A 22,605-nucleotide genomic window follows, 5' to 3' on the forward strand; every position below is an offset into this window, starting at 1 on the left:
CTAGGCGTATTATGGGGTGTCATCAAATTCCGTTGCCATGGCGACAGATCACTCCCCATCAAACACAATGTTTGTGATACTGCTGTAACTCCTGTGTACGTTGTCCGATCGGCCTGAAACTTCCCACGTTTGCCAACGGCCGAGTCCTCGAGACATCTGCCTGACGTCGACGTGCGGACAACAGCCTGCGGAGCGTCGAAGACCCGCTCAACGCTGCTCGCAGCTTTAATTTTTAATTACTATTAGATCTGGCCCGCCGGTATATTGCACACACACCCTCACTCAATCCTGAGGATTTCCTCTGCTCAGTCTGACCCCAAACATTGATGAACTTGCACCCAAGATTAGATGCCAAGTATCTGGCTTGAACTAGAGAGCAGCAAACTGAGTTTCAATGGATGTTTCCTTTTGCACTTTTTTTCTTGCGACATCAGGGCATGTTTGTTTTTTTCTTTGAGGGAAATTGTTTTTTTGAAGCTGTTGTTGGCCTGTGGAAAAATGTAATCATAAGAAATGAAGCTGCAGATAGAGCCATAAGAAATGAATGCAACTGATTATTTAATGTTTAATGTTGTTTTTATAGGCAATAATTTAAGCTTTGTTATTTCCAGGTTTAATATGTGCAATAAGTTTTGCAATAAGCATTGAACCAGTCCGGCCCTCGACTAGTACCAATTTTTAAATGTTGGCCCACTGTGTATTTGAGTTTGACAGCCCTGGTGTAAGGCATTGTTTAACTCTCTGAGACTCTAAACAACACACCAAACCATTGGCATAGATGTACAGTGGTGATGTTTACTACATCTGGCAGTATGGTGACACATGTTTATCTTCACATATTTCACCAAACGGAGATGCTGGTTCAACATCTGCTCTGCTGTGGAGTCTGCATTACTCAACAGTTTGAAATGTTTCAGTATCCACTCAGTGACTGATATGTTTGGACGGGATGGGTATAAGCCTGGTCTGAAGCTGGTTCTGGTTCACAGATGGTCTTGACTAGAATGCCAGTTAGCTCCAGCATCAGTCGATGCTGCTAATGTCTTTTGTTATATGTTAAACGCATTCTCAGTTTGTTTACTGTTAGGGCTGTGACGAATACTTGTGAACTCCAGTAACGGTATGACTAAAAACGACCACCGCACTGTGGAGCATCTGTTTATGTTGCAGCTAATCTATGATGCGCAGGTTGACTTGAACAACAAATCTGTGTTGAAATCGGCAAAAAAGTTTGTGAGCCTTACATGTTAGTTCATTTGAACAGGGGTCTCTTGTAATACGTTAAACACATTTCAAGTTTGTTTACTGTCAGGGCTGTGACGAATCCTTTTGAAACTTGAGTGCCCGATGATTAAAAATGATCACAGTACTCTGGAACCAATGTTTACCATACAGCTTATGAATGATGTGCAGATTGAATAGAACACATCTGTGTTAGAATCGTCTGGAGAAAAGATTCTTAGCTTTAGCTGTTAACGGCTGGTGGGCCGACATTCCTGCTTGGCTAAATTGGGGTTGCCAACAGGTTAACAATTATTATTGTTCAAAGGTAAATCTTTTAAGTTATCATGATGTGTTCAAATATAGTTTTGTAGAATTTAGTTTTTGGCAAGATTATCGTCATTCTTAAATAAATTATTAGATGCCCCCTCTTCCTGTTCAACAAACGTCTTCTTCCCTACGTGAAGCCATCAGCTAATGATGACGATCCAACTAAGTTGTAGTTATTTTTACATTCTGGAGACAGAAGGGTTGAAATGTTCTAAAGACTGGACTAACTATATCAACGTGAATGAAATTTTTTTTTCTGTGTAACACTCATTACCAACAAAAAACACTTCACAATTGTACTATCAACGTTAGGGTTAGTTAAACACTTTAAAGATGACAAATGTTGTTTACATTCAGTCTTCCCCAGCAAAACATGTGTGTATTGAGCTTCAACTAACATATTGTATGCATTTCCTTAGTTAAAAGAGCTTCAGCGATGATTTTAAGCAAGTATTTTAAATCCAGTATTGTTTGCATCCATATTTATCTTTCAATCTTCTTCTTCTCTTTTTATGTTGCGTTGTTGTGTTTCTTGACATGTCACTGCCACCTGTGCTGTGAAATATTGGCAGGGATGCGCATCTTTGTGGTTGTACATAAGCTATTAAAACAGCTACATAACACTACTAGAGGTCCAAAACTACACAGGGGACTTTTTACTAAAGTAATTACAGTACATTGAGTCATTTCCAGATGTTCCTTTGCTGAGCTGTTGTTTGAGTCTGATGTAGGTGATTCTTTAGTGGAGTGAAATGAGACTTAGCTCAGTGTACAGCGTAACATAATGTTTTCAGGCAGTATATGCCATCAGAAAGGTCTTTATCTGTTTTAATTAAAATGCGAGACAGTTTGTTCACAGTTATAAAAAGTTATTGTAACTTAGATTTCCCTAAAATGGCTGTAAAGGTTGTAGAGATTGGTTGTTTTTGCTGTCAGTTCTTCCCGCTGTGTCACTCCAGCTGCCATTACACCATCCCTCAGATATTCAGAGGGGCTGGGAGGACCCCCCCCCATACACACACATTTTAGATCTGAGTCCACTGCTCTCACAAAGAGAGGAAGCTGCTCAGGCTCCCTGCTGGAAACCCACCTGTTGTTTACTCTGACTGACTGACTGATTGACTGACTGACTGACTGACTGACTGACTGACCACACAACACAATAAAAATCTGCTGCCCAAGTGGACAAGAAAGCATGTATTTATCACAAAATGATTTTGATTGCATCATATCATGGTTTTGAGAAACATACCTTCTCTAAAAACTAATGTTTTGAAAAAAATCATTTTGAAACAACTGTATTTATTTTAAGTTTTCTTAGACAAAACAACAATTGAATACAAGATTACATTTTAAGCACATCATGATATGTTATTATTTATCTTTGCCCAATAATCTTTGTGACTGAATAGAGCATGAACACATCATGACGTATCACAATGGAATCTTGCTCTGGCTGCTAACAGCTAGAGTTACCAGCTCTCCCAGCAGGAGTACATTATTTCACAAGATGGTTGAGTAATTCATCCAACGTTCATTTGAGTGCCAAACTGTTGGTGGGGGGGGATCCATAGTCATCACGTCTCAGTATACTGATTTTGAAATATCCTATTTTGTTTCTGTAAAATGGTTGTTTCTCAAAAACAAATATTAGAAAATGAACTGTTTTGTTTTTTCTGAGACTGAGATATTCAGATGGCTCTTATGTCTGTGTGTACTTGAAAAGGGGTAGCTAAAGTGTAAAGATGTTGCTAATTTTCTGGTGTTACATGCAAGTTTTATCTGGCTCATTTTCTGCTTCAATCTCAGAGCAAATGGAGCTTTACATTTTAAAGCTCATGATTTACAACTGCATCAAATTGAGTGTAAACTGGTTCTGGACGTCAAGATTTTGATTGTTTTCTGCATCCTCCAGGTCTGATGGTATGTGAGCGTCAGACCAGTTCTGCGGCTTGTAAAAGTGACAGACAGATTCATTTATTATTGTCTCAAAAAAGCTTTGGAATGGTCACGCCCATCTGAAGCAGCTTTCTATTCTAATAATAAGGGTGTGTTGCAGTCAATAACATCAGTCCAGTGAAACCTGGCAGCTGTGAGTGATGCAACCTTTCTTAGTGCATATCTATATCATTATTGTCTATCCCTCCTCTGTTTTGTCTCTTATGAAATCTCACTGCAAACACGGCACAAAGCAGCACATCCATTGTCTGAGAGATAAATCCCTGACCATCTGTGAAAAAACCCACAAGGTCCTTTTTAAAAACACTAAATAAATTGCTAAAATCCTTAAAAACTCTTTGTACTAACTGGATAGAAAATGTTATGTCTGCTGCAACACCAATTTTTCTTTCCTACTAATATAAAAGCTGGAGATGATTTAAAAAGCGTTATTATATTGTCCAAATCAATTTCCCTTTAATTTATGTTGTTGTACAAACAAGCAAGGAGTCTTTGTTTTGATCAGGACATGGAATTACACCCTTGAAAACAGTTCACAATTCATTTTTTCTCTTTTTTTGCAGCAGCTAAATAGACACATTTTGGTGCCTTTTAACATCTACCTTGTTTGATTGGGAATGTCAGACTTTCAAGTGTGATCAGATCTGAGATCCCAGGTACTAACTTCCCCGGACCACAGCCCAATAGCCTACTTTTGTCAGACTAAAATAGGGACTATTACCATGTAGTAGTCATCACTCATCAGTCACATGGCTAATGGATAGATGGATGATCTAAATGGAGTAAACAAGACAGAGATATTTGTTTAACTTCTCACCAAGCTCTCTGCGTTACACTGTGCGTTCTGAGAGTTAGAAAACGAGAGAAAAGTCTACAACAAATGCACACATTCATATTTTTGACACACACACACACACACGCACACAGACTCTCATTGTGGCTTGTCCAGCATGTTTCTGCCTTGTAGTGACTTGCTCTGTGTCTGGGGTATTTCCTCACTGACATCACAAAGAGGATCTCTGAACGTCACAGTGCAGTGAATTCCCATGAGCAGCTACATAATGCCTACACATGTGCGAAAGAAAAGATATTTAGAGCATTAATTGATTTTATTGTTTTTTAATCTCTTCATAAAGAATTTGAAGTGTGGATTGTGTTTAGCATTGAATGATACTTATAACTTATGTAAAGATGTCCGCTGTGTTTCACATTCCTCTATACTTAGTCATCATGTGTGCTTGCATGTTAATGTTTATGAAAACATACATTAACATATGCTGACATGTTAGTGTTCCATGCACACACCCTTAGACCACAATAACTTTCCCATACTCTTATACGAAGCAAACTATCTTCTTCCTCAAACTTTTTTCAATTCACCTTTTTTAATTTAAATAAATTAAGATTTCCAGCTTTTCTGTGTTTTTAAATCATGTTAAAGTGAATATCTGTGAGTTTTGGACTGACATAATGTTGTCACTATGTTACTTTAAAGGCACAATTTAAAGTTCTCTAAGACATAAACATGCCCCCTGCAGGAACTGTGTTTCCCAGTGCATTAAGTGCATTATCTTCTGCTGCCTAAATCATGAAGGTGGAAGAGAAGGTCTCTCCAGTGAGCTTATAGTAGAGCTGTTGAATTCCTAAATCACTCACAGGTCACATACCAAACACTCACATGCCAACATAGGTTTCAGCTAGGTTGGCAAGTTCACGTTTGTCTTAATACAAGACTTTCATGCCAGAATATGGATGTTAAAAGAGAAATTGGTCCCTGGAATTATCGCTTCTGTCTATGGCTGTGTTGAAGCATAGTATCTCAAAAAGAAGATGTTTTAAGTAAGGGATAATGTGCTGCGGCGCGGTCATTATGGGGAAAAGAACACCGATAGGCTGATCAGGAGCCCGACGCGAAGCGGAGGGATCTAGATCGGCATGAAGGTGTTCACCAAATCCCAGCGTGCATTGGGCTAAACCATCCAAATCATCGAGCTGAGAATCTTGCCTACGTCTGTTTCCGGTGTCGTTTATGACGGATGTATTTTGTTATACACACATTCCTTCACATTTAAATTTACATTAAAGTATTTTGTGAGGCCTTCTAACATGTTTTTAAATATAAATACGGTTGTAGTTGAAGAGTTTGTAAATTAACATGAACCGAAGCTGTAACCTGGCAACGCAATCGCACAACGTCACGTCTATGCTTCATGTCCATTAATTCCACATCCACACGCATGGATTAACATTGATTTAATACATTAATGTAGCCTTCGTTTCTGCTAAAAGAGGTGTTGACCAGCTGGGGCAACAAGAAAATCGGCGTAATCGAGTGTGACTATTAAAAAATAAATCATTATTATATTAATATTGACAATAACAACCGACCGTCGGGGTAGCGTTTGCTTGGCGTTTCCGGGTATTTCTCCACTGGTTAACATGGGTTAACAATACTGTGTAACTGTCACGTTTGAAGGGACGAAATCGTGACATCTTCACGTCTCCCAGCATGGTAAATCGTCACATGTTCACGTCTTGCCGGGATACCGGGTTGAGCAGAGGACAGGAGAGGGCTGTCTGATGTAAAACCCAGTAGTTCAATATGTATAGCATGTGCAGCTACCATGGTTTTCCCAAACGACGTAACCCTTGTGGGCACTTGAAAAAAGTTGTACAATTAGAATCTATTTCTCCCACATTTTAAGATAAATAATTAAAGAAATTCGACTTGTTTTATTTTTTTTAATTACGATTTAGGACACACAAACTGTGTGATACTCTACAAAATATTTCTTCCTGCTTCTTGCCATGATTGTGTTGTTTCACTAGGAGAGCAAGAATTGATGATTGAGAGCTGATTGGTTGATCCTGTCACGAGGCAGGTAATAAAGGAAGACACAAAGGTTATAGTGAAACTAAATCACAAAGAATAAAATACATACATGCATACCTTGGTGCAAACATTACAAATATTCAATTAAGATATTTATCATTTATATTAAGGTGTCTGGTTCAGTTTGTGCTGACAGTCAGAAGAAACAATCATATGGTATGTGATGTTAATCATCTGCCTTCGGATCCAGCTTTTAACGTTCTTTCTTTAGACCATTATTCAGAGATACAATCTGGAATGTTGTCATCGTTATAGAAGAGGTCAAATCAGTGGAGTAGAGTGCAGCTTAGCGACTCAGGAGGTATTTGTGTCTTATCTTTCAATGTGCAGGTTGCAGCATACATTAGCAGGACAACCTGTTTTTGATGGATGCCTGTTTACAGTTTGGTGATCATTCATGCAACATGAGCGTTCTCCTGGGAGTGAGGGTGCCAATCTCTACCTGTTGCTCTGTGTGTTTTCTACAAAGTCAGTCCATATGTGCTCATTTCTTACTTTAAAATAAAGTCAGGGTTGAAATAAAATCTAAATCATGTGTGGGGAGTTTAATGTTCTAGGTTCCAACATGTTTTATGTATTGCATTACATGTACTGTTTTTCAGGACAAATCTATTTATTTGACATACTGTGTAAATAAATAAATAAAACGAGACAAAGAAACATGCCTCATCGTATGCCTTAAAGTACAAAGCAGTCCCTTTTGTGAAAGTGAAAGATTAAAATAAATAAATAATGATACAAATAAAATGTTAGTATATATTTATTTAGCCTGGGCATGATGGGATAAACTGTTATCAGTATTTAAAATAACCAAATATCTCTGACTCCGACTGTAAAAGTCACTCAGCAAACATTCAAACCCTGCAGATTTATGAATATTTAAACTTTCCTGAGGTCTAGAAAAAGCTGTTTCTATGCTGTGTTTGGGCCTTGCTGCTAGACTTTAGGAAAATAGTAGCTGAGCAACTTGTATCTGAATTAATTGTCACCATCTAAAAACAAACAATTTAGTTCTCACAGTGCATGCACAAAGTTAACAGGCTGGAACCCCCATTAGTAATGAGACAAGGAAACCCCCATATCTGACTCCAACTGTGAGTGTAATGTCACCAATAAAGAGTCACAGTGGCTCCACCTTTACATCACTGTAGTAACCACATTGATGCATAAGCAGCTGTTGTGTGGAAGTGTCTGTATCTGATGTAGTACGTTTCCAACTCTGTGGGCTGTGGTTAATTTGCTCTTCATGACCCAATCATGCTTGGATTTATATAATGTCTTTTATAATGTGTGTTTGCCACTCAGTTTTAATGAGCCGAGGGAAGCAATGAGAGGCAGGCAGATGGCTTACGCTGCCTCATTAACAGTCATTGTGATTCATCAGAAATGTCCCTGAAAAACAGCAACAAAACAAAAACAAAACATGCATTGTGAGAAATCTGTGATTATGTCGATTAATAATAATAATTCCGTAATGTCAAGTTAGCGCAGCCCCAACGCATTTCTGAGGGACTATAGGAAAACAAATATTGTCGTGCTTAGGCTTGACTTAGGGCTGCACGATATATCGTGTCGTGACGATAATCGCGATATGCGCATGCGCGATATTCACATCGCAGGACGTGCGATTTAAAAAAAAAAAAGTAGGCAAATTAACTCAAACACGTCATGTTAAAATTATTTTGCTGCTTGCTACAAAAGGAAAACAAGGGGTCAGGGGTACTTGAGTGAGTGACATGCAGGCTCTGCAAAAATCACAATCAAATCTCCAAAGCAAACGGACCTGGTGATTAAAGGTAAAAACACTGAATAAAGTAGTTTCATGTGTTTCTCCAGGGCAGTTCGGCGCTGCTAACCGGGCTAGCTCAGCTTGTTGCTCTGATAACTTAAGATCCAGACGTCCGTGACTAAAATCCTTCATCCGGTTAAATATAGTTAAAAAAAATACCAATTGTATAGCATTAAAGTTCAAGAAAGGATGGTTTTCAATTCCTGTATGTTTTCACATCGCAATATATATCACAGGGGGGAAATAAATCGCAATGTCAGTTTTTTCTAATATCGTGCAGCCCTAGCTTGACTATATTTTTCAATATTTGTTTTAAACAGCAGAGGCACTCAATTGACTATCAAGAATAATATGTTATAGAAATATTTTAGAAAACGAATTTGTATAATAATAATTTTTACACAGTCCCTAAAAGTGCCTTGTCTTAACAGCAGTGACTAAAATCAAAGTATGTGCGTTACTATACAATGCTTATTAACATTAACCTCTTTTTAAAGAAATCAAATCAAGTTTTATTTATATAGCCAAAGTGCTGTACATGCATGAAGGATTGTCTAAATATTCCAAGCCTCCTCCGGCTTCCTCTCTGCGTTTGCATAACCACCCAATCTGAATAAATTAAACAAACAGCGGCTGCAGATATTTTGCATTAACAGCAGCTGGGCATTTAGTTAGGGGCCGGCGTCACAGCCATTCACTCTGCAACGTGGACTAAAATGAACTCGGAGCAGGGAGACTCACTGAAGGAGAAGAAAGTCCTCCTCCAGCCTGATTTGTGCTGCTGCTTCTCAAATTGCAGAGAATGAGTCAGTCAATTATAACAGAAAACGTATGTGTCTCCCAGCTGGCAGCCAAAGCAGAACAAACATCTGTACTAACTGACAAATCAAATCCATTTTCTGTGCACAGAGAGAATAAAATGTCTCTCTGTGTCTGTGAGGGGTTTCTGTGAGTGACTCACAGCTTCTACTTTATTGGAAAAAGTTTAACCTTGTACCCGAGTGATTTAATTTATAACAGTTGTTCTCAACAGTTGTTGGCATGTGACCTTTTAAAACAAACCTGTGCTGCTGAGAAGTCACAAGTTTGAGCAAATAGGGATTTTCGCTGATTTATGCAGCTTATTTTGTGGGGTGATGTCGCCCAAACTACTCCATTTTCAAAATGTTCCTTGCATCTTGTAAATTATCATGAAAAAACTATTGTTTTGTCTTGCAACCCCAAAGCAAACATCTAAAGTAGATTAAGATACATTGTGTGTAAAGTTGACAATTTGATCGCAGCATTGCCCTATGTGTAGGAATCATCCTTTGTGGAGCTTCTTTCCGTACTGATGGTGTCACTGCAGCAAAGGTCAGGGGGTCAGTAAAAATGTGGATACTCCCCCAAAATATCCTCAGAAGATCATACTGAATCTTGCCCAGATGAACAGACCCTGTGAAATCACAATGGCATGTGTGGGGTCAGGAGAGGGAAACTGCCCAGGATATCCACTCTGAGAAGCTGATCAGAGGAGGGGGGGAGGGGGCTTGTCAGGGTCAACGGGTAGACCAGACACAGAGCTAACCTTTTACACACTGCATTGTTTAGGTCTGAGGAAAAAACAGGGCGGTCCCCTGAGATCCAGCTTCACACTGCAGCTGCTGATTAAAACAACTGCTGCCTAGCTGTGAACAATAATACTTGGTAAAATACATTTCATTATGCTTCATCCACGCCAAAAATCTTAATCTAGATGTGTGACTTACTGTTTGGTATATCCATCCATCTTCTCCCGCTTATCCGTGGTCGGGTCGCGGAGGTAGCAGTTCCAACAGAGAGCCCCAAACGTTCCTTTCCCTGGCCACATCAACCAGCTCTGACTGGGGGATCCCAAGGTGCTTCCAGGCCAGCGAAGAGATATAATCCCTCCACCTGGTCCTAGGTCTACCCATCGGTCTCCTATACCTGTTTGGTATAGTGGCCAGAAATTTATAATAGAACACCTTCATTTCAAGGCTCTTACATTTTGTTATCCCTAATTTATACTATTTGAAACATTTGACATTGGAATTCATTATTGATTCAAGTTATTAAAGTTGTGAGTTAGGTTTACATTAGGGCTCTAAAATACGTGAAACAAGCATACATAAAAAATGTATCATCCAGGTATTCAATAGGGTAATCTTTCAAAATCTAATTATGGATTATAAGTATTAATGCATTTTTCATATGGATTGATTTAAGGAGTTAGTGATCCTTACACTAATGTAATATAATAATACAGCTACCCCAAGTTGAGTCCTTAACAAAAATATCTTTATATAAAGAGGCGCATATAAGGAATTTCCTAAATTAAGGGGTTATTTATTGACCTATAACAAGATATGGGTTTCTTTATGGATTACCACTTAAATTAAAAAGTTTTTTTAAGGGGTAAAAATGTATGAAATTTAAAAAGTAACACAAAAGTCATGGCTGAATTAGACTTCAATTGAAAAATGAAGGTCCCTTTTTGAAGATCAAATACCTTAAATAGCTATTAATTATATATTTATATTTTAATTAGAATGTTATTGTTTTGTGATCCCTTTGAACTTTCTCTAAAAACATTAATTATATTCCTATGCATTTTTGAAATAATTGAATTTTAAGGTAAACATGAGGGATTTCTTTTGTTATCATTAAAAAAAGGTTTCCCTTTTCTTCGCCCTTCGAAGCCTCAGAATTTGTTTTTTCGACTCTCAAACCCAGTGTAACGGAGGATCGCAGCTTCTGTTTCCATGGTGACGTTGAGCCGGGTTGTGGTGGCGCCGTGCCATCACCCCTGCTGTAACACATCCAGAGAGATAATGACAGAGCTCACGGACCCCGACATTAACACTGAGAGGGAGAGAGTAAACAGCCACCGCACGCTCAGGCATGTTTATCCATTAAGTGGAGGATGTGTCACTGGGAATTACCTCTCATAGTTTGTGGATATTGAGCATTTAAGGCAGCGTAAATACTCATTTAATGTTTTCTCTTTGTGCCCCGGTGATGTGGTTTGCAGCCGTGCAGAGAAAAGACAGAAACATGGGGAACTCTCTGCAGTGACTTTATTCTTTGTTGTGTTTTTCCTAAGAAACAAAATCCCTCTGCGCCAGGAATCTGGCCGGGTTTAAGCAGAGTGAAATCTGAGAGGTTTCTCTCTCAAATAATGGGAATGCGCTGCCAGATAGCCGTATATTGATAGACCACAGGAGGGACTGAATGTATGATGTCGTGACAGAGGCCTTGGGGACTCGGACAGAGTCTGATTAGATGTCTTATAATGGATAGAGGATCCAGAGAGACACTAACCTCAGTGACCGGATTACAGCATCATGCAGAAATCACCTCGGGAACAGTGTGATGTCATCTGGTGTTTGTTATCCAGGCGGGAGGAAGACTTTGGCATGTCTCGGCACAGAGGAAGAGATGGAAAATGAGCACATAGATGAGCTCAGGTTTTGATTTTAGAAAGCTCTGTTGTGTGTGTTCTTTGGCAAACGCAACACAACCAAAAGAGTTTTGACCAGTTTTGACCAGTTCAGTTCCAACTTCATGTGGTTTGTATTATATTTTTAACTTGGCTGTTTTAATGCAAGTAATCTCTTTCTTATTTTGGGAAATATTTGGAAAGTGAGATATTCAGATGGCTATAAATCTCATGTCTGTGTGTTCAGTGCAGATCTGGGGTCAGCCTTGCTTAACATGAAGAGAGCTAGCAGGGAAATCGCTTGTAATTCAATGGGCCCTATTATGCTTTTTTGGTTCTCTATGTCCTGTAGAGTGTTATATAGTTTTTTGTGCATATCAATGGTCTGCAAAGCCAGAAACCTCCATGACATAGTGACATCACCGTGTAACACTTGCTGGCTTCTATTGGCCAGCGCTCTAATACATTGTACATGATACGCTAACGGGGGCGGCACATACATCCTCATACCTGACGCATCTCTAAGTGTCGACCAATCAGAACAGAGCCGGTCAGCTAACCAATCAGAGCAGAGGGTGAAAAGAGGTGCTGCAGCACAGGCAGTATGAGACAAATTAAGCACTTTTTCAACACTAAAACATGGAGACATGTCACATAGAGACACAAAATAGTAATATGAATCTGAAAAAGTCCTCTTTTTAAATGACTTAATTTAGGTACAAATCAGATTGTGCCATGAATATCCTTCTCTGTCTGGCCTCATTGAGTACAAATGGGTTGTCTTTTGAGACACCGGTCGTCTGCATAATCAGTTCTATTGAAATGTTTTTGTTGCTTTCATATCCTAATAAAAGCAGTCAGTTACTTATCTTTTGGCTTCTTTTCTGTGTGTTCCTGCAGGCCAGGCTGAGACCACGCTGAAGGAGTTCAGCCCGTACTACAGGAAGCAGTTCTCTGTGGCCCGTTTCTCTCAGGTTGAAGATGACCTGGAGCAGCGGAAGGAGAAGATCACGCAGCTCCTCAACCAGAAGGTATGTGTCACACACTGGTTCCAGACATCTGAGTCAGAACTTACTACAAATGGGTCGAATTAATCAAAGGTTTGGTTACGGTTTGACAGCGTAATGGAGGAGTGAGAATATGTGCAGGTGTGACTAACATCTGAAATATTATCCAGCTTGAGACAGAGATGATTCATTTTAAATATGTTACAGGGACAGATTTAGGAGATGGATAAAACAAACAGCCAGAAGTACTCTTCTCAAACTCACTAATGAAAGGGCTGATTGAAAAACAATCCATGATGACAAATAAGTAAAAGTAATCAAAGGTTATTGTTTTCCTGATTATCAAATCCAGCCTGACCTGATGTGTTTTCTCCTGCTTTAAATTGTTTGAATTGTCTCATTGACGCTAGAAGAGCACCAACCTCTACCAAGGCTGTTTCCAGGGAATAACTTGTGTATCAGCTTCGGGATTTAGATCTGCTGCTAAATTAAATGTGTTCTTCTCTTGTTCATGACACACACCTAAATCAAATTTCAAGAAAATCAGGCCAGTAGTGTTGTTGTAATCCTCCAACATACACACATTTACAATTTAAATTATTTCCAATTACAAATGGACCGTAACCTTGACGGAAGGTGAAAATATAGAGATACTCATCAGAGTATGATTTCCCAAAAATGTTCATCTTAGTTTATGTCATAGTTTCAAAATTGATAGTCATTCATTCAAGAGGCGTCTGTAGATCAGGGGTTAAATGGGCTTCTACCAATAAGAGAGTCAGTGGTTGAATCCCCACCTAGAACAACATTTAAATCTGTGCCACATTTTTAGCTGTGTATCAATTGTATGTGTTGTGCCGACCAGGAGGCTACTGAGGAGGGCGAGGTGCTATACGAAGAGGCGGTCCTTTTCTTTGACGAAACCAGGAAGTGGAAGGAGAGGTACGTGGTGGTGAGAGCCAACTACTGCCTGGAGTGTCACGACAGCCTGGAGGTGAGCAGGACAGCCACCAAGTCAAATGAACAGCGTCAACAGTACAAAAGGACAATTCAATCTCCATACCAATTGTCGCCCTCTAATCATACTTTTTTCTTTCCTCTTCCATCAGACTTTTTTAAAAGGGATGCTTCCACGCCAGAAAATGCTGCCTACAGGGGGCAGTGTTCTGACCACAGAGGAGAAGTACATGGCCATGGTGGACAAGTTCTTCACTGATGAAACCAGTAAGTAAAGCCTTATAACTCTTATCATGTAATTGAACAAAAATAAAAAAACAACACAGAGCATTGGTTACTTGTTCACTAATTCAATATTTGTTATATTATTATGTTGTCTTTTCACTGTTACTGTTAGCATCAGCTATAGCCTATAGCTATTTTTGAAATCATGCTATAACGTGCTAATATGCTAAACTGCTAAAGCAAGCCATTTCTCAAAAATAAATAGTTCTACCCTCATTCGTAATTATGTTCAAACAGTATTTCTGGAGAGTTCCAGAGAAAAGTTAGGCAACACTTATATAAGTATTATTCCTTTGAAAAAGATGGATTTTTACTTTCCAAAATACTTTTACTTGTAATGGGAGTGTTTTCTCCTTTTTAAGAAAAGCATCTGCATACTTCATTCAGCACTGAAGACAGCATATATGATCCCTACGTGATTAATGTCTACAAACTAAAATAGCAAAATCTTCTCCATTTGTTCCTCTATCAGAATGTAGTTTGTGTGTGCAGTGGATATCACAGCCTTATTGCGCCTCTATTGTGTTTACAGACTTTAAAGTCTCAGCCCTCGATTATCTGTCCTGAAAATATCCCTGCAGATTTTTCAACACGGAGCAATTATCGAGGTCATTTCAGCCTCTGGTATTTTGGAAACAGTTGTGTGTCTGTGCTGAATACGCAGTAATCTGTGCAGAGGATGAGTTTATGACGTAATGATGACAATTTGGCTGTTTGCACACAAGCATGCTCTCATAAAGAGATGCTGGGTGTTTTGACCTGTGCGCTATGTTCGCCTGTTAGTTATAGATTATGAATAAGAAAGAATTCTATTTACAGATGAACCTGCAGGATCATGTACTCTGTAACAAAATGCGGAACTCAAGCTTAAATAAGTTAAATTGTTATAAATATCATCCTTAAATGTTTCGAACATTTTCAAAATGCAAAGAATATACAGGCTATAATTAAGTTTAAATAGAAAATAATTCTGAAAATACATGTATTTTGTTTCTTTTTACAATCTCTAATCATCATTATCCATCAGTAAAATGTGAAATATCTTATCACACATCATTATCCATTCTATTAACACACAAAGAAGACATTATTACCCCTCTAGATAATACATTTCATGTTTAAATTGTAGGACTTGTTTCTTAAACAAAAGAGAAACCTGAAGTGTTCCCACTTAGATCTTGAACAACAAACTCCCACCCACGGGTGCTCAAAGCTTAAAGAAGCTCAGGTGGGAGCCAAGAAGGACTGAAGGAATGAAATAAGCATTGTTTAAGAAAAACAAACACTCAGAGCATGACTTAAATCATAATGACTGATAAGGCTATCCTTGAGAATGTCTGTTTATAGAGAATTGTATAATTGCCACCAGTATAAACATGAACTAAAAAGGCACACTTTGTAGTTTGACTCATTGTTAGCCTTGTCCTCTTACAGCAATAAATAGCTGTTAAGTTTAAAGGGATATTTTATCCAAAAATCTAAAGATGTTTGATATATTTTTCCTCTTTACTGTGGAGCAATTTATCAATCAAGATTGTTTTTGCAAGAGTGTTGAAAATATGAGCTGCAAAGTAGCACCGTGTTGTGGTGCTCAAAGCCCCAAAAGGCTCATCTGGCTTAGTGGTTCAGCCACTGAAGCTGTGAGAGTCTATAACATGAAATATGAGAGCTCAGGAGTCAGCCATGCGTCTCTTTCCTCTCAGATATTCTGTTCCCGACACAAGTTCACACTCCCTAAAGCTTTAAAGAACATCCATGTGTTATGGGGTCATAAAGTTTAAACGTTTTGAACAGAGATTATTAGAGTAGAAGTAAAATAATAATCCACCCTACTCGTCTTCTTTATTTTAAACACACACAGTAAAACATAATCTGCCCACCATAGAACCCATATACTAATACAGTGTAGAAATACTCTGTTACATATAAAAGCATTGAAATAAACTTAAAGTACAAAAGGTACTCATTAGGGTTGACGCGATGTACCAGTTAGTAGGGCTAATGTGATATTAAAAAAAAATAAAGTATTGATTTATTTATTTATATATAAATGTATAATATTATGGTGTTCTAGCTCTTTTATTACATTTATGGTTACAGATTGTGATTCCACCTACCTATAGTATTTAAGTATTTTTAAATAATTTGCATAATTACAACATTTACGATGTATTTTACTCAATAATTGTATATCTGTAAGTGAAAGTAGCTGCCAAATACATGTACAGTAGTGCAGCAAAAACTTTTATATTCCGCTCTGATATATATATATTGGAGTAAAATTATAAAGCAGCATAATATTTAAATATTCATGGACATGTATCTCAAAATTGTGCTTCAGTACAGTACTTGAGTAAATGTACTTTCCACTACTGGTAGCAGAAACGCCCACTCAGTTGATGTACCTAGAAGATTGTGTTTAATATGAAGCAAATTCAGATAGAAATAAGGATGTGGTCATTCGATATCATACTTGATAAAAAGTCGGTGTGGACTAAACATTCAAACCAACCAACCCAACATTAAACCATTAATGTGTTTGAAACATCGTCTTTCCTTTTATTTTGGTGCTCACCCTCAGCTGATCTTTTGTTTCAGATGTGAATGAGGACTTTGCTCCTCCTCTCTCTGGAATGCCGGGACAGTTTCCCGTCTACCTGCGTCTTCCCTACAGGAGGGACTCCTACTTCTGCTTCAAACAGCAGGCCAAGCAGGACGCCTTCCTCTCCATCCTGTCAGACTGCATCAGGCACCAGAACCAGGGTGAGACTAGCGAGCAGCCCCCTGATCTGGAAATAAATCCAATGGGGGAGTGGCTTAAAATGGCCGTCTTATCCCTCTGATAGCCTGCAGGGGGCAACTCCAATGGTTACAGAAAGAAGGCAAATTGCATGGAAGTCTATGAGAAAATTACACGTCTTTCAATTTCATTTATTTTGTCAGTACACATTTAGTTTTTAAGCCTTCTTCCAATGTTCAAGCTTTACCGGTTTTTGAGGCCTTTATTTAATAGTAGATTTAATATATTCTGGATTGGAACAGTTGTTTGCCATTTCAGACGAATGGTTTCCCTATTATGTGGCATTTCATACATTTAAAAGATTAATCTGTTAGGAGAATAGGCAGATTTATGGATGATGACAATGATTTAGTTGCAGCCAGAATATGGAAAAGGATTGTCCTATCTCCAGTGTCATATTGATTTAAAAAACGTTATAACATGTATAGCTCATTAGATGGTACCTAATGATCCATGTTACTCTGCCGGAATGCATCATTACTTGTTACAGACTGAATTAACTGAAACTGATCACAGCTAAGTGATGACGAGAGATAGATTTAGGTTGCATACCATCACTTAAACCACTTTCGACAGTTTCCATGGCAACAGACTTGCCACACCAGCTCCGAGGAGCAGAGACGTTCAAGACTTTTTTTATATAATGATGTTGAAGCAGAACATCCCTTCTCTGTGCAGCCCAGCGAGGAGATGTAGCTTTACACTCAGCTCACATCATAGCTTAAAACCAAGAGAATGATGACAAATTATTCTGGCAGTTTCTTAACCTGGTAGTTTTTTTAAATCTCCATCTCTTCCCTCTCTGTCAGACTTCCTGAAGAAGAAGACGTGTGAAGTGCAGGCCTTCCTCAAAGCCATCCAGCTCTACAGACAGGACAAAGACCGATACGAGTCCTGGGAAATGCTGATAGGAAGTGATGTCAGGGTACGTCCCAAACTCTCAACTAATTATTCTATTCATTTAGATCCTCAGTAGATTTATAGGATTCATCTACACCTTTTATTAAAGAATAGTTTAAAGAAGATTGATGGGAAATACCCTCACTGTTATTGAATGTGTTTAAAGATGCCTGTAGGTGCTAGGCCAACTGTTTCCCCCTTTTTCCAGTCATCATGCTAAACTAGGCTAAGTCTTGACTCTGTACTCAACACACAGACATGAGATTCATATTTTATCCCAATTGCAATTGCTGAGTAAGCAAATAATCAACAGTATTCATTTCTGACTATAATCCCCAGGATTTCTTGCAAAGAAAGTCAAACAAAAGATAAAAAAGTACAGAAAAACTGGAAAAAAGACAAATGTAGTGTTCCCCTATGTTTTTCCTTTCTTGTTGCATTGACCATCCACTGAGTCTCACTCTATCCCCTGGTGAACCATGAACTATTATCTCTGTGTGTCAAACAGAGAAACTTGAGCTTGCAGACCACTTAAGCAAATTCATGAAACAGATGTTCAGCTGTGAGACCAAAACATTTGTGAGGAGCAGCACACCGTGGTTGGCTGACGATAAAACCATTTGAATAGACAGAATCTGACATCAGTTGCTCCAGCATGATGTACAACATGTGTGTCCCACATTTTTCTAAAGCAATCTTAGGGTGAATTCAAAGGCCTTTATTTTCCTCATACTGCCTGTGCTGCAGCACCTCTTTTCACCCTTTGTCTGAAACCAGAGCCCAGTCTGCTCTGATTGGTTAGCTGGCTGGCTCTGTTGTGATAAGTCAACCGCTTAAAGATGTCCCGTCCCTTAGCCTATCATGTAAAGTCTGCTGGAGCACTAGCCAATAGAAGCGCAAGTGGTACATAGCAGAGGTGGGAGGAAGTCCTACATGTGCAAGTCATGAGCAAGTCTCAAGTATTGACCTACAAGTATCAAGCAAGTCCCAAGTCACTGTGGTGAGAGTCAAGCAAGTCAAGTCTCAAGTCATGAATACCAAGTCAAAGTCAAGTCAAGTTTTTTATCAATGTTAGTCAAGCAAGTCTCAAGTCCAAAAATATGCGACTTGAGTCAAGTCATGTGACTCGAGTCATGTTAGAGAAACTCCCTCTGGAGGGAACTTTGGGATGTTAGCCTTTGCAGGCTATTTAAATAAACAAACATATATACAACACACTACAGGAAAGGGAAACCACCTAACCAAAAACGCATAATAGGGCCCCTATAAATAGGTATTCGGTTGCTATATAATAGCTTCCCTTTCCTACAGTGTTTACAGGCTGCAGGGTGTGTACCATCAGTCTCATTTGCATCCTCACACTCCTCATGCTTTCTCTGGGAAAAACATGAGATGAGAGGAGCTTTTATTGCTTCAGACTGTCCTCCTTACTCTCTTTGCTCTTCTCCATGCTCTCTGCTATGTGTTGTGCTTTCTCCTGGTGCTCCTCTAAAGCAGAGCATGGTGACAGGCTAAATGCTCCATTGTTTTGTTGTTTCGCTCACATTGTGTTTAGGCACAATCAGTTGAAGGTGAAAGGAAGTAGGACTTGCTGCAGGAAGCCCACACACACAATTTAAAAGCAATTTGTCTTAGTAATAACTCAGACATTTCCTGTTTTGTGCCCCAAGTGTGCAGCTCATACACGTGTAATAAAAATACATACCAGAGTACACATGCTTGCCCTCACTCAACAGCATTTTTTTCTTTCTTGCACATAGCGTTCGTCAGAGCTGAGACATGCGAGGAATGAATGAAATGTCGGCAGAGTCAGAGTAAAGAGTGTCAGCAGCTGCTAAATCATAAAAGCTGTCAAACTTAACGAATGGTTAGATAGATAGAAAGTGAGTGAGCAGAGAGTTCACTTATCTTTGTGTTAAGTAAGCAGTTAAGCAATTTATCAAAAAACCCAATACCATAATATATCCAGGCTTAATGATTTATTATTGGATATTTTTGATGCCTTTTTATTTTGTTAGAAAAAAGGGACTTTTCAATAAATGCACTTGAACAAAAAGTATGCTCCTCAAAATAATGTTTTTCAGTGGAGTTTATCATTTTATTTTACAAATACTGTATCCATTACCAGTTTAGATTGGTTGCAAATAACCTTTACACTCTCCAAAAAACTGTAAGAAGGACTAATCTTCAGTGGTACATGTCATCCTGTCTTCTGTTAGTTGGCAGGTCATCTTAAAAAATAATTGAGAATTGGATTTGATTGAGAGGATTTCTTCATAACCCCAGTTGAGGCATTTGGGGTTTATCAAGCTCTTTGTTTTAAGTTCATTTCACCAAGGCTGGATTACAAACTGGGCGACATCAGTTTTGTTTGCTTTTTGTTTTAACAGCATAATTTTTGCGGTTAGTAAAGAGTTATTTTTGGTACTATGCATAACTGAAGCACATTCTCAATGGGAAAATTTGATGCTTTTTTTAGTTAAAATCTAGTTTTAAGACTTTTGCCCACTTGTTGGTTAAACTGGAGATATGAATCCACATCTTTAGACAAAATGTGTTTTTTTTTCAACAAGTTCAAGCAATTTTGGAGGCCTTTTTATACTTTTTTTTATTTTTTATTTGTGACCAGAATCATAATATGTGGTACAATGTTAGTGTACAAAGTCACCTTTAAAAAATTAAAAAAGACTTTAAACCTAGTTTGACATTTCTAAACTGCAATTTCTTGTCATTTTAAGATTAACACATAAATATCTGCAATAAGGTAAAACAGGAGTAGGTTATTATGTAAGGCTCTGTATAGAATGCATATTCCTAAATACCTTTGTGTTTTATAATCAAACTGAGTAGTAATTGAATAGTCTCAGGTGGCCAAACGCAATGCAATCCAACATCACTTTGGGTTTTGGCAACCCTGAAATGTTTTAGACAGTTGAGATGTTAAATGATGTGTTGGAAAATAGTGATAATTGAATTCCTGTGTGTGTTTGCAGGTGATGGCCAACGTGGTGATGGAGCAGTTATTGCCGTCTCTGGAGAAAGACATGCTGCCTCACCTCAAGGCCAAGAAGACGGAGAAGAAGAGAGTGTGGTTTGCTGTGAGTCACACTTTTAACTTGATACCTTTTTTAATATCCTGTGACTGATGATGCAGCTGTTTCCTTCTCCATTCAATAAAAAAGTATTATTTTATTTGCAAATTGGCACCCGAAGAGCATATTAATGTCAGTCTCAGGGTTATATTTTTGTTTAATCACAAACTTAACCCAGTCAAATCTGAAAGGATAAATTGTGCCTTCATACTGTAGGCCATTCCCTGAATTATATTATGGCTCTAAAGTTTCATTTTGTAAAGCAGTAGCAAATTAATATAGCCGAAATCATGGACCTTTGATTAATTACTGTATTCTGCCCAGACGGTGGAGGCGGCCTACATCCTGATCCAGGAGCATCTGCTGGAGGGACTTTCCACACTGAAGGAGGAATGTCGAACATCGCTCCGGCAGCAGGAGTTTCTCATCCACTCCGACATGGACCAGATCCTCGAGTCCCGATGGCAGCTGGAGGAGAAAGTCAGAGGTAACGTCCAGAGGCCGACTGCCAAACACAGGCTGAGCTGTGATGCATGGCTGTTTTCTGAGAATAAACGTTTAACTTCTCCCTCCAGCCAAAGTATCGGAGCCAGCAGAGAAGCTGTGCTGTGAGTCGGTGCAGCCGTACTTGGGCTCTGTGCTGGAGGAGCTGATGGAGCCCGTCAGCTCAGGCTTCCAGGAGGGACGGCAGCTGAGTGAAACCATGATGGACCAGCTGTGCCAGGACGTCATGATGCTGGTGGACAATGAGCAAGTGAAGGAGGTGTGGTTGTAATAAATATATTACAGAAAAGATTGGTCAAATGAACTGAGGAATAATCATCTTTTATAGTCACATCAGAATTAATTTTAATAATAATACATTTTCTTTTTTTTAAGACTCAATCTAGAAAAGTGTCTACCCAACAAATTCTACTAAAGAATGTTGCTGTAACATTTTAAAGAGCCCAACCCATGTGACCAAATAAAACACATTTTGTACTGTACTCTTAACAGACATACTCTAAAGTATATCCACATTGTTGTCCCATAAAACAAAATAGTTGGGCTGAAATGATGAATGATATTTAATCTCAGATTATGAACGTATTACTATAAACCAAAATAATCATTTAAATAAATTCTTTCAGAGAAAAACATCCGATAATTATTTGGTTTTACCTTCTAGGTTGTATCTAAGATATTGCATTCTATATAAAAAATGTTTTGAGTGTATATACAACTAAAAGGCAACTTGGAAGAACTCCAATGGATTTTCCACTTTGATGCGCTAATCTGTTTAGACATGATTTGGAAACAATATGGATGCTAAAGAAAGGATGTGTTTTAATACTCTTGAGGGGGCTTTAAAATCCATAACCCCATCCTCTGCTTGTGCCTCAGGCTCTTGCAAAAATGGCGAGACCAAACCTGCTGAGCTGCTACCAGAAGATCGGCTCCCTACAGGAGAAACTGCAGCACCTGCAGGAGAGGTTCGGCTTCTCCAACATCAAGGGAGTGATCCACAGCGCTCAGATCGACCTGCAGCAGGTACACACACAGTAGTGGAGAAAAAAGAAAAGTGACAAAGTACCAGAGTACTTCTTTCACCATTGAGACAAACAGTATGATCTTTTTCATTCGCTTTCTCCGTCAGACGCTCAGACTGAGTGGGTGGAGAGGTTATTTTCATTTGAGTGAAATATTCATTTTATTAGCCAGCAGTTCCCCGAGGGGATCTTTAAAGTGTTTCTGATTATGATGCTCTTGTGACTGTAATGCATGTTTCTTCAATACATTCACTGTGTGTTTCAGTGTAAATAATGAAAACCTTGGTTGTAGTGATAATCCACACTGATGGGATTTTCAGATGCTATCTTTGGCTCTGTATTTGGGTCATTCAACTGCTGTCTGATCTAATCTCATCCTGTGTGTGTGTGTGTGTGTGTGTGTG

General features: G+C 38.7%; 1 protein-coding gene across 1 annotated transcript; it reads left to right on the forward strand.

The window, feature by feature from the left end:
• Positions 1-12,531: 12,531 nt before the first annotated feature.
• On the forward strand, positions 12,532-22,202 carry LOC104958505 (protein Niban-like; the record flags this gene model as incomplete). Its single annotated transcript, XM_010786251.1, has 9 exons — positions 12,532-12,662; positions 13,504-13,632; positions 13,748-13,862; positions 16,479-16,643; positions 17,490-17,605; positions 20,574-20,678; positions 20,997-21,159; positions 21,248-21,435; positions 22,056-22,202. Coding segments are annotated over 9 exons (1,259 nt in total), but the record flags the coding sequence as incomplete, so codon positions are not given.
• Between the last annotated feature and the right edge of the window lie 403 nt (positions 22,203-22,605).

This window comes from Notothenia coriiceps, unplaced genomic scaffold (genome assembly GCF_000735185.1).
Source record: "Notothenia coriiceps isolate Sejong01 unplaced genomic scaffold, NC01 NC01_scaffold00001025, whole genome shotgun sequence".
Classification (NCBI taxonomy): domain Eukaryota; kingdom Metazoa; phylum Chordata; class Actinopteri; order Perciformes; family Nototheniidae; genus Notothenia; species Notothenia coriiceps.